General features: G+C 39.4%; 1 protein-coding gene across 7 annotated transcripts in view; it reads left to right on the plus strand.

Moving 5' to 3' along the window:
* Positions 1-15,585, plus strand: part of LOC134220371 (dihydropyrimidinase) — a 117,671-nt gene that overhangs the window by 78,958 nt on the left and 23,128 nt on the right. For all 7 annotated transcript variants that reach the window (XM_062699418.1, XM_062699421.1, XM_062699419.1 and 4 more), the window contains 2 exons: positions 13,538-13,728; positions 13,815-14,236. In XM_062699418.1, coding sequence (XP_062555402.1) covers positions 13,538-13,728; positions 13,815-14,236 — 613 coding nt within the window. The remainder of the gene's footprint in view (positions 1-13,537; positions 13,729-13,814; positions 14,237-15,585) is intronic.

The raw sequence follows: 15,585 nt of genomic DNA on the forward strand, positions 1-15,585 counted from the left end.
AAGATTTTAAATTGTGTGCCATTTCTTTTCTCTCATCAGTAAATATTTCTGGGTCGAAAAAAGCCAGAGCGACTACATAGTTCTTCACTCAAGTACCATAGATGATTTGCAAATCTTGAAGCCGCAGCCATATACACATTTCTTGATTGATCAGGGAAAGCATCTCGTAAAGTTATCAATTTTTTGCCAGGTTTAGATCATTTCGTGCTACTGATGAGGGTAAAGGAGCTTTAAACCAAGACCAAATGTAAACTCGTAAAATAAAAGCACACATTACTGGAATTTTTCGCCTTTCATCATCGGCCATGTCAAACTGGCCTCTAAACAGCCATATTTTAAGACAATATATTGCTTTCGCCATCCATCTGGCATTGCTATGTGCTCCTGGTGGCGAAAATTTAATTCTTTTCACACCAAGAAATGCTAAAGATAAATTTAGTAACTCTTTATAGTCTTGTCGTTGCTGTTGAATATTGAGTTGGTTTTTCAAAAGTTCAATCAAATGTTGTGTTTCATCACCAAGGATCTCAATCATGTTTTCGTCTACCATATTTCCATCAAATGATTGATCCATAGTAGGCCATGCCTATTTAAATTTTATAAAGATACTTGAAGAAGGGCCTTTTAAGGGAAATAGTTTTTCCCAAGCTGCTGTCATCAAAACTTCGGCAATATGATGCCTACACGCCAGCCATAAAAGATCTCTGCCAATCCGCTTCTCGATTAGGGTACAAGCGCCTTTTTTGATTCCTGTATTTGCTGCTGTTGTATCAAATCCCATTGCACAGATGCGATCGCTTAGTTCCCATGCATTCATCAATTTGCAAACTTCGTTTGCCTGTCTTTCACCAGTTCCAGAAGACAATTTTGGGACTCCAAGCAGCTGAACATTTGCTCCAGAAGATACCAAAACTGGCAATCTTTCTACTTTGTCAGTACCTGAAAAGAAAAAAAAATCAGATAGATTCTTAAAAAAAAAGTTAAAAATATGTTACAAATAGCTTCTTTAAAAAAAATACAGATATTACCAAATGTAATCTAAAATTGTAGGAAATTGACATATAGTAGAAGTTATCATCTTATTGGATTATATTCTTACCTCATCCGTCAATAGTAAAAACGCTGGTAGCTGATTGAGATTCCAAGGATGGCTCTGGTTCCGTTGTTGGTTCTTCTTCGATTTTGCCTTTTTTAACTCTCGCAAAGGCAGATCCAGGCCTTCCAACTTCCCTTTGTAGAATAAGGAACTGTTTATCCTTATCGTTTTTAATCAAATTTAATGCATTTCGTCGAGCAATGTCAAACAATCGATCCAAATTATTAATGAAACTAGACTCTTTCTGTTTATCTCCCGCGTGAGAAGATTTTTTGATAATTGCTCGCATTTTGTTAAATAATTTTAGGAGCTTAACAACAGCATTGTAGTGTTGCATTAGAGGAATTCTATATTTCTCCCAAAAAATTTGAAGTTCAGTTACTACAGTTTTAGCAGCTGGTTTTATACTCAAGTGTTGATTTTTCATTATAAAACGCATCCGACCAACATCACCGTTTGAAGGCAACTTTACACCTTTAAAACTTTCAATTGGGACAACAAGTTCCATACTTAATTCTTCCTTAGATTTTGAATCCATTTTATGTATTCCACTTGCACGATCAAATATCACTTCACAAAAGCAAGAAGCACATTTTTCTTGCAGGACCAGTGGTTTTGGAGATACAACGATTTGAAGAGTGAAAAATTAGTTACGTTATATCGAGGTATACCTGTAGAAATAAAGAGCTTTTATTTGATTTGTTAATACAACAAATAGGCCTAATGATTTGGGAGTTACAATTTTATGAAAAATTAAAATTCCTGAAATGATCGATTTTTCTGAATACCCTATATTCAAATTGGCCACCATCAAGGGGAAATAATAAAATGGGTCCAATATTGTTCTATAAGGAACGATCCTACCAAATATAAGGTAATTTTGAGGGATCATATCAATAATGTTGGAACTGGATGGCTGTATATTTTTATTTGAGGCTAACAAAATAAATGGAAGAAGTACTTAATTTATTTCGTGTATTTACATTCACGCTTCGAAAATTGAACTCTAAACTATAGCATAAACCAAACTTGACCAAATTTTTTGACCAAGTTTTGAGTCTTCAATTTATGTATGTCAATTTTGAGTAATTTTTTTTAGCGTGTTAGCTCGAAGATAAAACGACGCCAGAAAATTGCGAGATTAAACATCGAGCAATATCTCGGATGTGTTTTTCTACTAAAAAAAAGAACCCTCCCTTGCCGAAGCGGGCTCGGTAGTCATACGGCTACTGCTTCTGCCTCATACGCAGGAGGTCGTGGGTTCAATCCCAGGTCCGTTCCATTCTCCTACTTTGTATCTTTCTCTTTATCTCTCATGTTCTAGCAATCGCTAGAACAGGAAATGGACTTCCATACCGTTTCCATTACTATTTCTATACCTTCAACTTCTCAGTAATCTGCTAGAATTGGAAATGAACTATAGAGCTCGTTTCCTACATCCAATTAGAAATTCCATCAGTTACCTTCTCCTATCTATCACATTGGCAGCTCGTTAACCAAGACGGACCTCTGCCTCTCCAACCTAACCCAGAAATTCCAACAAATTCCGCATGAACTCGTGGCAAGTGCAGAGGTATATTCGGCTTGCAGTGGGCGAGTGATTGCATCATCATTTCCTCCCCCTTCCCTACATTGACTTGCATTCTGACGTGGCAGGCGCCAGTATGACCTAACAAATGAGATCACCAGTACTTGTACATTGAAGATGTGTGCTAGTCCTAAGCAAACATCTGTTGGTTCCCTGTGCAAGAACAGCTGATCTGGTCATAATGGAGTAGCAACTACGAGCAGTCAATCAAGCTCAAGCTCAAGCTCAAGCTAAAAAAAAGAACCCTCCCTTGCCCCCCTTATTCACCCCCTCCCTCTCTAGCTACACTACTGTACAGAGTACGGAAAGTATTTACCAATCGGATAAAAAATCGCGAGATTGCGTGATAATCATGCATTTAATTTCGCACGGCACCGAATACGCCTGCATCGCCGCCGCAATGGTCGGTGGTACGTTGCTCTCATTTTAAACACCCCTGGGGGACACGCTCAAAACCCTCGACTTTGGATGCTTATAACTTGGCCAATTTCAAAGGGATTTACATCCGGTCTTCACCAGTCGCTTCCTTATATGAAAAAGGTTTTACATTTTGTCCACAACAGGAATCCGTCGACTACAGCGCAAAAAACTGAAACGGTTGCGTTTTTCCATACATTTGGATAACTTTTCCCATACAAACTTTGAGCCATTTGCGCACGCCAACCACTGGACCGAATGAGCTGAAATTTTCAGGGGAGCTTCTGGGACCCCCAAACTGTCATTTAAGGGTGCAAGGTTTGAAATTCAGGATTTCATGCATTTTGGGCCAGTCTAATGGCACATTTCGGCTCGCGCCACAAAGCTTTTGCGGGATGCGTTGAGCTTCTGATAAAACTTGCGCGTGTTTCTCGAGAACGTCACAGCTGTTAGATCTCCTTGCACTCCGCTTCTTCGAGGCGGCGTTTCTTCTATCGAAAAAAGCCAAAGTATACGTTTCCGCCGTTTCTTGACACGCTGCATCTTTAAATTACTCTGCTGGTATCGATATCGGAGGTCACCATATTGAGCCCAAGCACACGAATTTATTAACCACTTCGATTTGTCACCACCGATACAAATCTCTCAAATCTTGGTAATTACCTGTGGTAGATATAGTTGAAATTGAATTCTTGATAAAAATGAGTTAATCGATTTCAGTTTTGAATTTGGATCGATGTTGTTGTCGAGCTAGTCTCGAACCAAAATGATGTTAATGATTATGACGATGATGACATAGAAAATGACATAGCAATGAAATGGGAAGCGAAACAAGTGTGAATGTGTATGTGCTGATGTTTTGATGCACGCACTTCGCGAGCGACTCATCGTTCGATACTGTATTAGTGTTGGTATTCGTTGAACCGGCATTTCGTTGAGGTTCTCTGGATATAGAGTCAAAGAGGTCATTCTGTTGGCGAATCTTGACACAGTTGCATGCGTGCACTCTGTTGAAGATTTTTGTGTCCGGTTACGACAATTGGCGCAGTTGGTAGGATTAAGTAAGTATTATTGTGTGTTAACCGATATCAAGGGAGTAATTGCGGTAGTCGCAATGTTTAAATAATGTGTTTGGTGAAAATAAAGGAGTTCCAGTAAGGTTCACAATGACGCTGATGCGGTGGTGAGTAGACTGCGAACGATCTGAGGCCAAAACGAAAAAAAAAATCGAATTGACAAAATGAAGAAAAAGAATAAAGGAGTTCCAGTAGGCTCATCATGACGCCGATGCGGTGATGAGTAGGCTGCGAATGATCCAAGGCCAAAGCAAACAAAAAATCGAATTGACAAAATGAAGAAAAAGAATAAAGGAGTTCCAGTAGGCTCATCATGACGCCGATGCGGTGATGAGTAGGCTGCGAATGATCCAAGGCCAAAGCAAAAAAAAAAGTGTCGATGGCAGTAAAATTTAGAAAGAGTAAAAGAGTTCCAGTAGGCTCGCCATGACGCAATAACGGTGGTGAGTAGGCTGCGAATGTTCCTAGGCTGGAAAAAAAGTTGTAATAAACAACAACAAAAGTAGAGATGCGATGAGTGTAGATTTACTTTCAAAGCTAATAATTAAGCTACAATTAATGGAACTTTCTGATGGGTAAAATATGAATGATTAGTACAATGTGTGGCAATGCGTGGCAAGCAAAAATATTATGAATCTGAATGATTGTTTATTGGAAGTTGACGAAGTTGAAAAAAAATAAGCAACATTTATCATTATTATGCTCATGAAGAAAGAATTTTATGACCAATGAATTTTTTGGTATATGGTTTGAAGCTAGATTTGATTAGATTTTAAATGGTGTGATGAATTAGAAATTTATTAACCATATTAGGATTTTATGTGAATATCACAAATGATTTCAAGCTTGATTTGATTAGATTTGGATTTTGTTAGAATTTAATTGAATTTGAATAAGATTGTGATTGGATTTGGATATTATTTGGATTGGATTCGCATTGGATTGCATATTTATTGATTCGCTTGGATTGAATTGGGTTGGATATCGATTGGATTTGGGTTGAATTTGGATTGGATTGGATTGGGATCGGATTTGGATTGGATTTGGATCGGATTTCGATTGGATTTGGATTGGATTTGGAATGTATAGGATTTTGATTGGATAGGGAATGGATTTGCATTGGATTAGAATTAAATTTTGATTTGGATTGTATTTGAATTGGATTTGGATTGGATTTGTATTGGATTTGGATTGGATTTGGATTTGGATTGGATTTGGATTGGATTTGGATTGGATTTGGATTGGATTTGGATTGGATTTGGATTGGATTTGGATTGGATTGGATTGGATTGGATTTGGATTGGATTTGGATTGGATTTGTATTGGATTTGTATTGGATTTGGATTGGATTTGGATTGGATTTGGATTGGATTTGGATTGGATTTGGATTGGATTTGGATTGGATTTGGATTGGATTGGATTGGACTTGGATTGGGTTTGGATTGGTTTGGATTGGTTTGGATTGGTTTGGATTGGTTTGGATTGGTTTGGATTGGTTTGGATTGGTTTGGATTGGTTTGGATTGGATTTGATTGGTTTGGATTGGTTTGGATTGGTTTGGATTGGATTTGGTTGGTTTGGATTGGTTTGGATTGGTTTGGATTGGTTTGGATTGGTTTGGTTTGGTTTGGTTGGTTTGGATTGGTTTGGATTGGTTTGGATTGGTTTGGATTGGTTTGGATTGGTTTGGATTGGTTTGGATTGGTTTGGATTGGTTTGGATTGGTTTGGATTGGTTTGGATTGGTTTGGATTGGATTGAATTGGATTGGTTTGGATTGGTTTGGTTGGTTTGGTTTGGATTGGTTTGGTTTGGATTGGATTGGGTTGGATTGGTTTGGATTGGATTTGGATTGGTTTGGATTAGATTTGGATTGGTTTGGATTGAATTTGGATTGGGTTGGATTGGTTTGGATTGGTTTGGAATGGTTTGGATTGGATTGGTTGGTTTGGATTGGATATGGATTGGTTTGTTGGATCTGGATTGGATTGGTTTGGATTGGTTTGGATTGGTTTGGATTGGTTTGGATTGGTTTGGATTGGTTTGGATTGGTTTGGTTGGTTGGATTGGTTTGGATTGGTTTGGATTGGTTTGGATTGGTTTGGATTGGTTTGGATTGGTTTGGATTGGTTTGATTGGTTTGGATTGGTTTGGATTGGTTTGGTTGGTTTGGATTGGTTTGGTTGGTTTGGTTGGTTTGGATTGGTTTGGTTGGTTTGGTTGGTTTGGATTGGTTTGGATTGGTTTGGATTGGTTTGGATTGGTTTGGATTTGGTTTGGTTGGTTTGGATTGGTTTGGATTGGTTTGGATTGGTTTGGATTGGTTTGGATTGGTTTGGATTGGTTTGGATTGGTTTGATTGGTTTTGGTTGGATTATATTGGTTGGTTTGGTTTGGATTGGTTTGGATTGGTTTGGATTGGATTTGGATTGGTTTGGTTGGTTTGGATTGGATTTGGATTGGTTTGGATTGGTTTGGATTGAATTGGTTTGGATTGGTTTGGATTGGTTTGGATTGGTTTGGATTTGGTTTGGATTGGTTGTGTTGGTTTGGATTGGTTTGGATTGGTTTGGATTAGATTTGGATTGGTTTGATTGGTTTGGATTGGTTTGGATTGGGTTGGATTGGTTTGGATTGAATTTGGATTGGTTTGGATTGGTTTGGATTGGTTTGGTTGGTTTGGATTGGTTTGATTGGTTGGATTGGTTTGGATTGGTTTGGATTGGTTTGGATTGGATTTGGATAGGATTTGGATTGGTTTTTGATTGGATTTGATTGGATTTTGAATGGAGTTGGATTGGTTTGGATTGGTTTGGATTGGATTTGGTTGGTTTGGATTGGTTTGGATTGGTTTGGATTGGTTTGGATTGGGTTTGGATTGGTTTGGTTGGTTTGGATTGGTTTGGATTGGATTTGGATTGGTTTGGATTGGTTTGGATTGGTTTGGATTGGTTTGGTTGGTTTGGATTGGTTTGGATTGGTTTGGATTGGTTTGGATTGGTTTGGATTGGTTTGGATTGGTTTGGATTGGATTTGGATTGATTTGGATTGGTTTGGATTGGTTTGGATTGGTTTGGATTGGATTTGGATTGATTTGGATTGGATTTGGATTGGATTTGGATTGGATTTGGATTGGATTTGGATTGGATTTGGATTGGATTTGGATTAGATTTGGATTGGAATTGGATTAAATTTGGATTTGGATTGGATTTGGATTGGAATTGGATTAGATTTGGATTTGGATTGGATTCGGATTATATTTAGATTGGATTTGGATTTGGATTGGACTTGGATTGGATTTGGACTGGATTCGGATTGGATTTGATTTGGATTGGATTAAATTGGATTTGGATTGGATTTGGGTTGGATTTTAAATTTGAAATGGATTTGGAATAGATTTGGATTGGATTTACGATTGGATTGGGATTTGGATTTGAATTGGATTTTGTTTGGAAATGGATTTAATTTCAATTGAATATAGATTGGATTTGGATTGCATTTGGATTGTACTGTATTTTAATTGAATTTATATTTTTTTTAGATAGAATTTGAACGTCCAAGAGTACAGGCAAAGGATAATGTGGTAGATATAGTTGAAATTGAATTCTTGATAAAAATGAGTTAATCGATTTCAGTTTTGAATTTGGATCGATGTTGTTGTCGAGCTAGTCTCGAACCAAAATGATGTTAATGATTATGACGATGATGACATAGAAAATGACATAGCAATGAAATGGGAAGCGAAACAAGTGTGAATGTGTATGTGCTGATGTTTTGATGCACGCACTTCGCGAAGCGACTCATCGTTCGATACTGTATTAGTGTTGGTATTCGTTGAACCGGCATTTCGTTGAGGTTCTCTGGATATAGAGTCAAAGAGGTCATTCTGTTGGCGAATCTTGACACAGTTGCATGCGTGCACTCTGTTGAAGATTTTTGTGTCCGGTTACGACATTACCCAGTTCAGCGTCCTAGCCAGTGCCTCACCACCATGTTTAAATAGCTCTCCTGGTATCTGGTCAACCCCAGGAACTATGCAGTTTTTCAGCTGGTCAATCTGCCCCTGGATTTCATGGAGGTCCATAATTGGCAAACGTATGTCCTGCGCGACTACTCCTACTGACTTTGAAGGTTTCAATCCAAAGGAGAATGAGAAAATCTCTCACTTATATGTCTGTATACACTCTCGATAGGTAGCATACCGTGAGAGACGTTTTTCGGTAGCTGTTACCATAATGAACTGATTCGGGGGGCTACAACCCATGATAAATATCTTTTAATAAGCCTCAAATGCGGGGGGCACCGGTTCTGATGAGGGAAGATACATTAATTATGTAACGCAAAAATTGGCTATTTTCGACCCCCCTTCCCCCTATGTCACAATTTTTGTATGAAACGTTTGAAAATTTTGTATGCATCGTCACACTTCGCTTAACCCCCCCTCCCCCCTCTAAGCTTTACGTAATTTGTGGACGTTCCCTGATGCATTTACACTTGGTTTACACAGCTGTGTGAAAAAATATGGTCCCCAACATACAGCGCCGTAGCGTGTGGTTGGCAGGGTTGGCCCCCGCCAAGGGCGCCAAGCCTTAGGGGGGCGCCGAAATCCAGAATTCCGCTATGGGAAATGAAGACAAATTATTCACAAATTCACTGATGCAAAGTGATACAAATTCAACCTTTGATCAAACGATTCTAGCGGGAACTACATCCATAATCAATTGTTTGACGTATTTCCGGAAGGCCCAGTTCTGTCAATAACTGATACAGGTATCAGAACGTCGGCAGCATGCTCCCCTAATTTAGGAATGTCTTTTTCATCATTTACTTGGTGGAATAAGAAGTTAAAAATAGGAAGGCACAGGAAATGCAAATGGAAAAGAGGATGGAGCAAGCTTTTGGGAAAGGAGCCCTAGATGGGGACTTCAATATGCCAAAAGCGAACCACAGAGTAGACTGTAAAAAGCGTAAATCAAATCCATATAGCCCATTTAGTTTTTGTTCGCGACTGAAATATCTAAACCGTTATCTAATAATAGATATACGGAAGTACAGATAAGGAATTTGTCTGAATTTGAGGTAAATTATCTTATTTTATGCAGACAAACTATGCGATCGCATTTGATCCAGTGTATAACTGTGTATAAGCTGGTAAAGCTTTTAACGGGGAAGAGTATTTGAATTGACATGCATGCTGAATATGAGAATCTGCATCGAGGGATTTCGGTTACGATGGCAACTGAATTTCTTCGAAGTTTAATTCTAGGAACTTTTTTTTTAAAAATGGGCGTAATTGATTGTAACCTTGATTTTTGGAACGCCGATTGTGCAGATCATTCAAACTATTTCGGCAAGTTTGTTTCCCCAACAGAAAGAATAGAATTCTATTTTTCTGGTAGGAACGCCAGTTTTATGAAATAATCTTAATTAAGAGAATATTGGCCGTTTCATATTTCAAGGTCATATACAGAATTCATTGGTTCAACCAAAACAACCAGTGCCTCCAAACTATGGACTATGGAAGCAAACTATGGAAGTTCATTCAAAGATCAGTAGTTCTTTCAAACCACCGACTGAGCCACTCTGGAGTTGGATTTTTCGTCATCAAAAGGGCTTATGGGGACTCCGAAGGTCATTTAAACCACTCCATAGTAGGGTTCTTCTTAATGTGACTAGTGACTGATGGCGATCACACCGACTGGCACACTTGAGAGTTATTTCATTGACCTAATTGAATCCTATTTTTTTCTGTCGTTAATCCACGCAATACGGATTTAGTTTTATTTTTATTTGCATAGGTAGGTATATTGAATCTTTCAAAAAATCGTTAAACTTCAGGGGATTTCTAGAAATGTTCTGGTTTTTTTACAACCCTTACTTCCTACCTATTGGAACATATGCAGGTTATAGAGGTTTGAAGAATTCATAAAGTAAAAAAGCTAATTTTTAATATCCCTGCTCTTATTACGCTTTTTGTTTTGAACATCTGCAAGAGTGAGGGGCACCTAATAAAGGTTTTGCCAAGGGCGCTGGGAGCTCTGTCAACATAAAATGAGCGAGAAAAACGTGTTTTATCAAACTCCCTCGGTGGGGGCCGCCTATCCGAATCATTTTTTTCCAACTTGTATCCAAGTGCGATAGTTTTGTTTTCATGGCTTGTTATGATTCGAAGAGGTTTCTGCCTCTCTTTTATCGTTGTTCGTTATCTATTGACAGCGATTTTTGCAAACATTTTTACATTTTAAATTCAAGGATCTCAGAAGCCTTCTTTCAAAGGTTTCAGCAGCCTTTTTTCAAGAGGCTTGGAAGCCTCCTTTCAAGACGTTCCGAACCCAAGTAACCTTTTAATTGTTACAACGCTCTTGAATACCATAATTTACCTTCAAGAGTGTTATGAAACCACCATAAAACTAAAATGTTACTAGAGAAGCCTTCTTCTAAGAGGCTCGGAAGCCTTCTTTCAAGAGGCTCGGAAGCCTTCCTTCAAGAGGCTCTGAAGTTCCTTTCAAGATGCTCGGAAGCCTCTTTTCCAAAATCTCGGAAGCTTCCTTTGAAGAGATTCGAAAGCCCCTTTCAAGCGACTCGGCAGCCTCCTTTCAAGAGGCTCGGAAGCCTTCTTTCAAGTGGCTCGGAAGCTTCCTTTGAAGAGACTTAAAAGGTTTCTTTCAAGAGGTTCGAAAGCCTCCTTTCAAAAGGCTCGGAAGCCTCCTTTCAAGAAGCTTGGAAGCCTCCTTTCAATAGACTTGGAGGAATCCTTTCAAAAGGCTCGGAAGCGTCATTTCAGAAGGCTCGGAAGCCTGATTTCAAGAGCTCGAAAGCCTCATTTCAAGAAGCTCGGAAGCCGCCTTCCAAGAGGGACGGAAGCCTCCTTTCAAGTGGCTCGAAAGCCCCTTTTCAGGAGGCTCTGAAACCTCCTTTCTAGAAGCTTGGAAGCATCCTTTCAAGAGGCTTGGAAGCCTCATTTTAGGATACTCGGAAGCCTCATTTCAAGAGGCTCGGAAGCCTCCTTTCAAGAGGCTCGGATGCCTGCTTTCAAGAAGCTCGGAAGCCTCCTTTCTAGAGGCTCGGAAGCCTCCTTTCAAGAGGCTCGGGAGCCTTTTTCACGAGCCTCTGAAGTCTCCTTTCTAGAGGCTTGGAAATCTCCTTTCAAGATACTTGGAAGCCTCCTTTCTAGAAGCTCGGAAGCTTTCTTTCAAGAGATTCGAAAGCCCCTTTCAAGCCTCCTTCCAAGAGGCTCAGGAGCCCATTTTTAAGAGGCTGTGAAACATCATTTTAACAGGATCGAAAGCCTCCTTTCAAGAATCTTAGAAGCCTTCTTTCAAGTGTCTCAGCAGACATTTTTCAAAAGGCTCGGGAGCCTTCATTCAAGAGGCTCGAAAGCTTGATGTATTAAATTATTTGAATTGGAAAGTTAAAAGAAAATTTCAAAGAACTTTTTGAATAGAAACCATGTGGATAATGGAGAGCCATATGTCTCGTTATTTTTCTGGTCCGTTTTTCATATATGTTGTTAGTTACGCTAATTTTCATTACGGCGGTAAAAAATGTGGCTACCTCAATGAATGCAAAAATTCGAAGGAGTACATCTCAAGAAAATGGTTGAAAGATTATGATATGAAAAATGTATTGGAGGCCACCACTTTTCTTTCGATGGGACTCAAACCCACGACCCTAAGTACACTAAACTGGTGCTTTTTTAACCAACTACGCTACAAAGGAACTTCATCCCACTACCTCCTCTATTAGTGCTACCCTCACTACAAAATCTCACTACCTCCTCTATTAGTGCCGTTACCCTACAATAATTGAAACGATTTGTTGTTGTCACAAAGTTTATTTCAAATATATTGAAGCTTAATATATATTTTCATTGGTTTAAAAGTTTGTTGAAGAAACGCGAAAAATGCGGACTACGTATTGCAAAAAAAAATATACAAATAGGGTATCGACAGGTTTTTCACGGTAGACTTCTACGCTTCGACACATCTCTGTGAGGCCACAATTGTATTACGATTACGGAGGAGTTTTGGCAAAATAATGTTTCTATATTCACTTTTTGAGCCTGCGCCGGAAATTATACCCTGCCGGGAGAACCATCCGTAACCCTAATCCAAATATATAATCGCTCAATATTTCACCTCGAAAAATAAACGCATCTGCATAATAAATGTATCCGATATTATTTTCAAGGTACACATTATTGGATAGGGGCCCTCCTTAGCCGTGCGGTAAGATGCGCGGCTACAAAGCAAGACCATGCTGAGGGTGGCTGGGTTCGATTCCCGGTGCCGGTCTAGGCAATTTTCGGATTGGAAATTGTCTCGACTTCCCTGGGCATAAAAATATCATCGTGTTAGCCTCATGATATACGAATGCAGAAATGGTAACTTGGCTTAGAAACCTCGCAGTTAATAACTGTGGAAGTGCTTAATGAACACTAAGCTGCGAGGCGGCAATGTCCCAGTGGGGGATGTAATGCCAATGAAGAAGAAGAAGAGACATTATTGGATGGTATGAATAAGCAACCCTTTCATAAATTGATTGGGCGGTCGAAAAATATGTTTCCACAAAGACCAGATTATTGACTGAATGGAAAAGGCCAAAAATAATCCATAATATAGTAAAGGTTGAAATGGTAGACAAAGACGTTATAACAATTTAGCACTAATGAACGGAAAATTCAAGGTTTTTGAGAGGTTTTCCGAAGTGCTGTTGAACAATGATCATTGCTTATATGGATGTTTCTTAGCCGTGCGCGACTATACAAAGCAAGACCATGCTGAAAGTGGCTGGGTTTGATTCCCGGTCTGGTCTAGGAAATTGGGTTGGAAATTTTGTGCTGTTAAGATTTCGGTGAACTGAATCAAAATTTACCGAAATCTATGAAATGGTTCAAGTATGAACACTTAGCTGCCATTCGGCAATTTCCCTGTGGGGAATGTAATGCCAATTAGTATTAGAGCAAGATTATTCATTTCGTCAATATAATCATGGTTCTATTATTTATACTCCGCAATATATAACTCCAATAAATCCAAAAAAACACAACATCGAAATTGAAATGCCGTAGGTTACTTTCCGCATCAAAATCGATTTGTATTGTCTACCCGTACAGCACAAAAATGCTGACGTGACGCACCTATCTATATTGTGCCGGGAGTTCAACTACCGGTACGGTGTTAGTACTGCCAGTTGGCACTCTTCCAAGCTTGCTTCCAAGGATTGATGTTGGACCTACAACATGCCACTTTATCCTTTATCCTTCTGTCTCTGCAATCCACAATATATGTACATACACATATAGATAGCAGTTCGAGCCTACCAATAAACTTCCGTTGCGCTTTTCCCATCTCTTCCGCAGATACGTTGGCTCCGGTGCAGACTTCGTCGTCCCGGGAGGCTGCCGCACGATAGACGCTACCGGTAAGATGGTTATCCCCGGCGGTATCGATCCACACACACACTTCCAACTGGAGTTCGGGGGCACCGTTGCGGTGGACGATTTCTATCAGGGAACGAAGGCAGCCGTCGCCGGTGGGACCACCACAGTCAGTAAGTAGAACGAGCCTCTATGGCCTATGGATGTGTTGTTTGCGGAGCATTTATTTGCCACTTATCGGCGTTGTATCGAATTTCAGTTGATTTCGTCATCCCGAAAAAGGGCGAATCGCTACTGGAAGCGTACGACACATGGCGGGAGCGTGCCGACTCGAAGGTGGTGTGCGACTACGGTCTGCACGTGGCCATCACCTGGTGGTCCAAATCGGTTCGCGACGAGATGAAGATCCTGTGCCAAGAGCGGGGCGTGAACTCGTTCAAATGCTTCATGGCGTACAAAGGCCTGTTCCAGGTGACCGATAGTGAGTTGTACGAGATTTTCGAAACGTGCAAGGAACTGGGTGCGGTAGCCCAGGTGCACGCCGAAAATGGAGACGTCATTGCCAAAAATGTACAAAAACTGCTGGCTGCCGGTGTCACCGGACCGGAAGGTCACGAACTGTCCCGCACGGAAGAAGTGGAAGCCGAAGCGGTCAACAGGGCCTGCGTCATTGCCCATCAGGTGAGGCTTTGTTTCGGGTGGTGTACGGCTTTTTCGAAATATGTACTAAATAAGGTGGAATGGGTAAAATTCATATCGCATGCTCAGTTAACATTATTGCACCACTTTTCGCTATTAGGTAATTAGAGTTTAACATTTCTAGGCGTGCCAGCAGATTGTTGGCACACTACCCGTACTTGTTATGACACTATTATGGCACTGCTCTAAACCATCAAGATTAGATTAGGCCATTCGTTGTTTTATAAACACCGCCTACGAAGAATGTTTAGGCTCTATTTGAAATATTATGAGATATAAGGCTAAGCGAGGTGAAGAGGAGACGATTGCTACATAATGTAAATAAATCTACGTACGTTGTTATCTCGTCATTTTCAACAGGGTATAGATTTTTAACGTTCATGCATCTTTATCGCTGTGCATCAATTCACAATTTCTAATGGAGCTTTAAGACTAGGCCACTGTATAAAAAAGCATGTGCAAAATATCCAATAAAGTTCCAAAAAAAGAAAAAAAATGGAGTTTAGTAAGTCCTATTTAAACTCTTGAATCTTATGAATTTCATCAAACACTATAACCAAGAGCTAAGCTAACTAAGAGTCCCGAGGTATATTTCATTTTTGTATTTATTAAGGAACGTCTTCTATAGTAGCCTGGCGAGTCTCCAGTAGCCTTGCGAGCAAAGGCGTAGGATTGGCAATCCTGAGATGGCGAGTTCATCCGATCTAGGATGTTTTCGGGTTGGAAACTTTCTCGACCCCTGGGCATAATGTATCAATTATACTTGCCACACAAGATATATACTAATGAAATTGCATTGGCATTGAAAAGATTTCAGTTGATAACTGAGGAAATGCTAATAGAGTACTAAGTTGAAAAACAGGACAAGTTCCAGTTGGAATGTCGAGCCATTGAAGAAGAAGAATGAACTTCTTCGAAGATAAATGATATACAAATAAATTATTTCGTGAATTAACCCAAATTCAATCCAAATTGCATCCAAATACAATAAAAATCTGAGCCAAATGTGATCAAAATCCAATATAAAATCAATTTAATTCCAGACAAAATCCAATCCAACCCTAATCAAATTATATTCCAAACAAAACGCAATTCAATCAAATGAAATCGCATTAATTTAAAATCCGGTACATTTATAAATTAAACAATCTAAGCTAAACCCAAATCCAATCCTAGTGCAATCGAAATACAATCCAAATCCAATTCAAATTAAATTCGCATGGAATACGAATACAATGTGAAACAAAATTAAATCAAATGAAAATAAAAGATTGGATTTGGATTGGATGTTGATTGGATTTGGATTTGATTTGGATTGGATTTGGATTGGA

Source organism: Armigeres subalbatus, chromosome 3 (assembly GCF_024139115.2).
Source record: "Armigeres subalbatus isolate Guangzhou_Male chromosome 3, GZ_Asu_2, whole genome shotgun sequence".
Lineage (NCBI taxonomy): Eukaryota > Metazoa > Arthropoda > Insecta > Diptera > Culicidae > Armigeres > Armigeres subalbatus.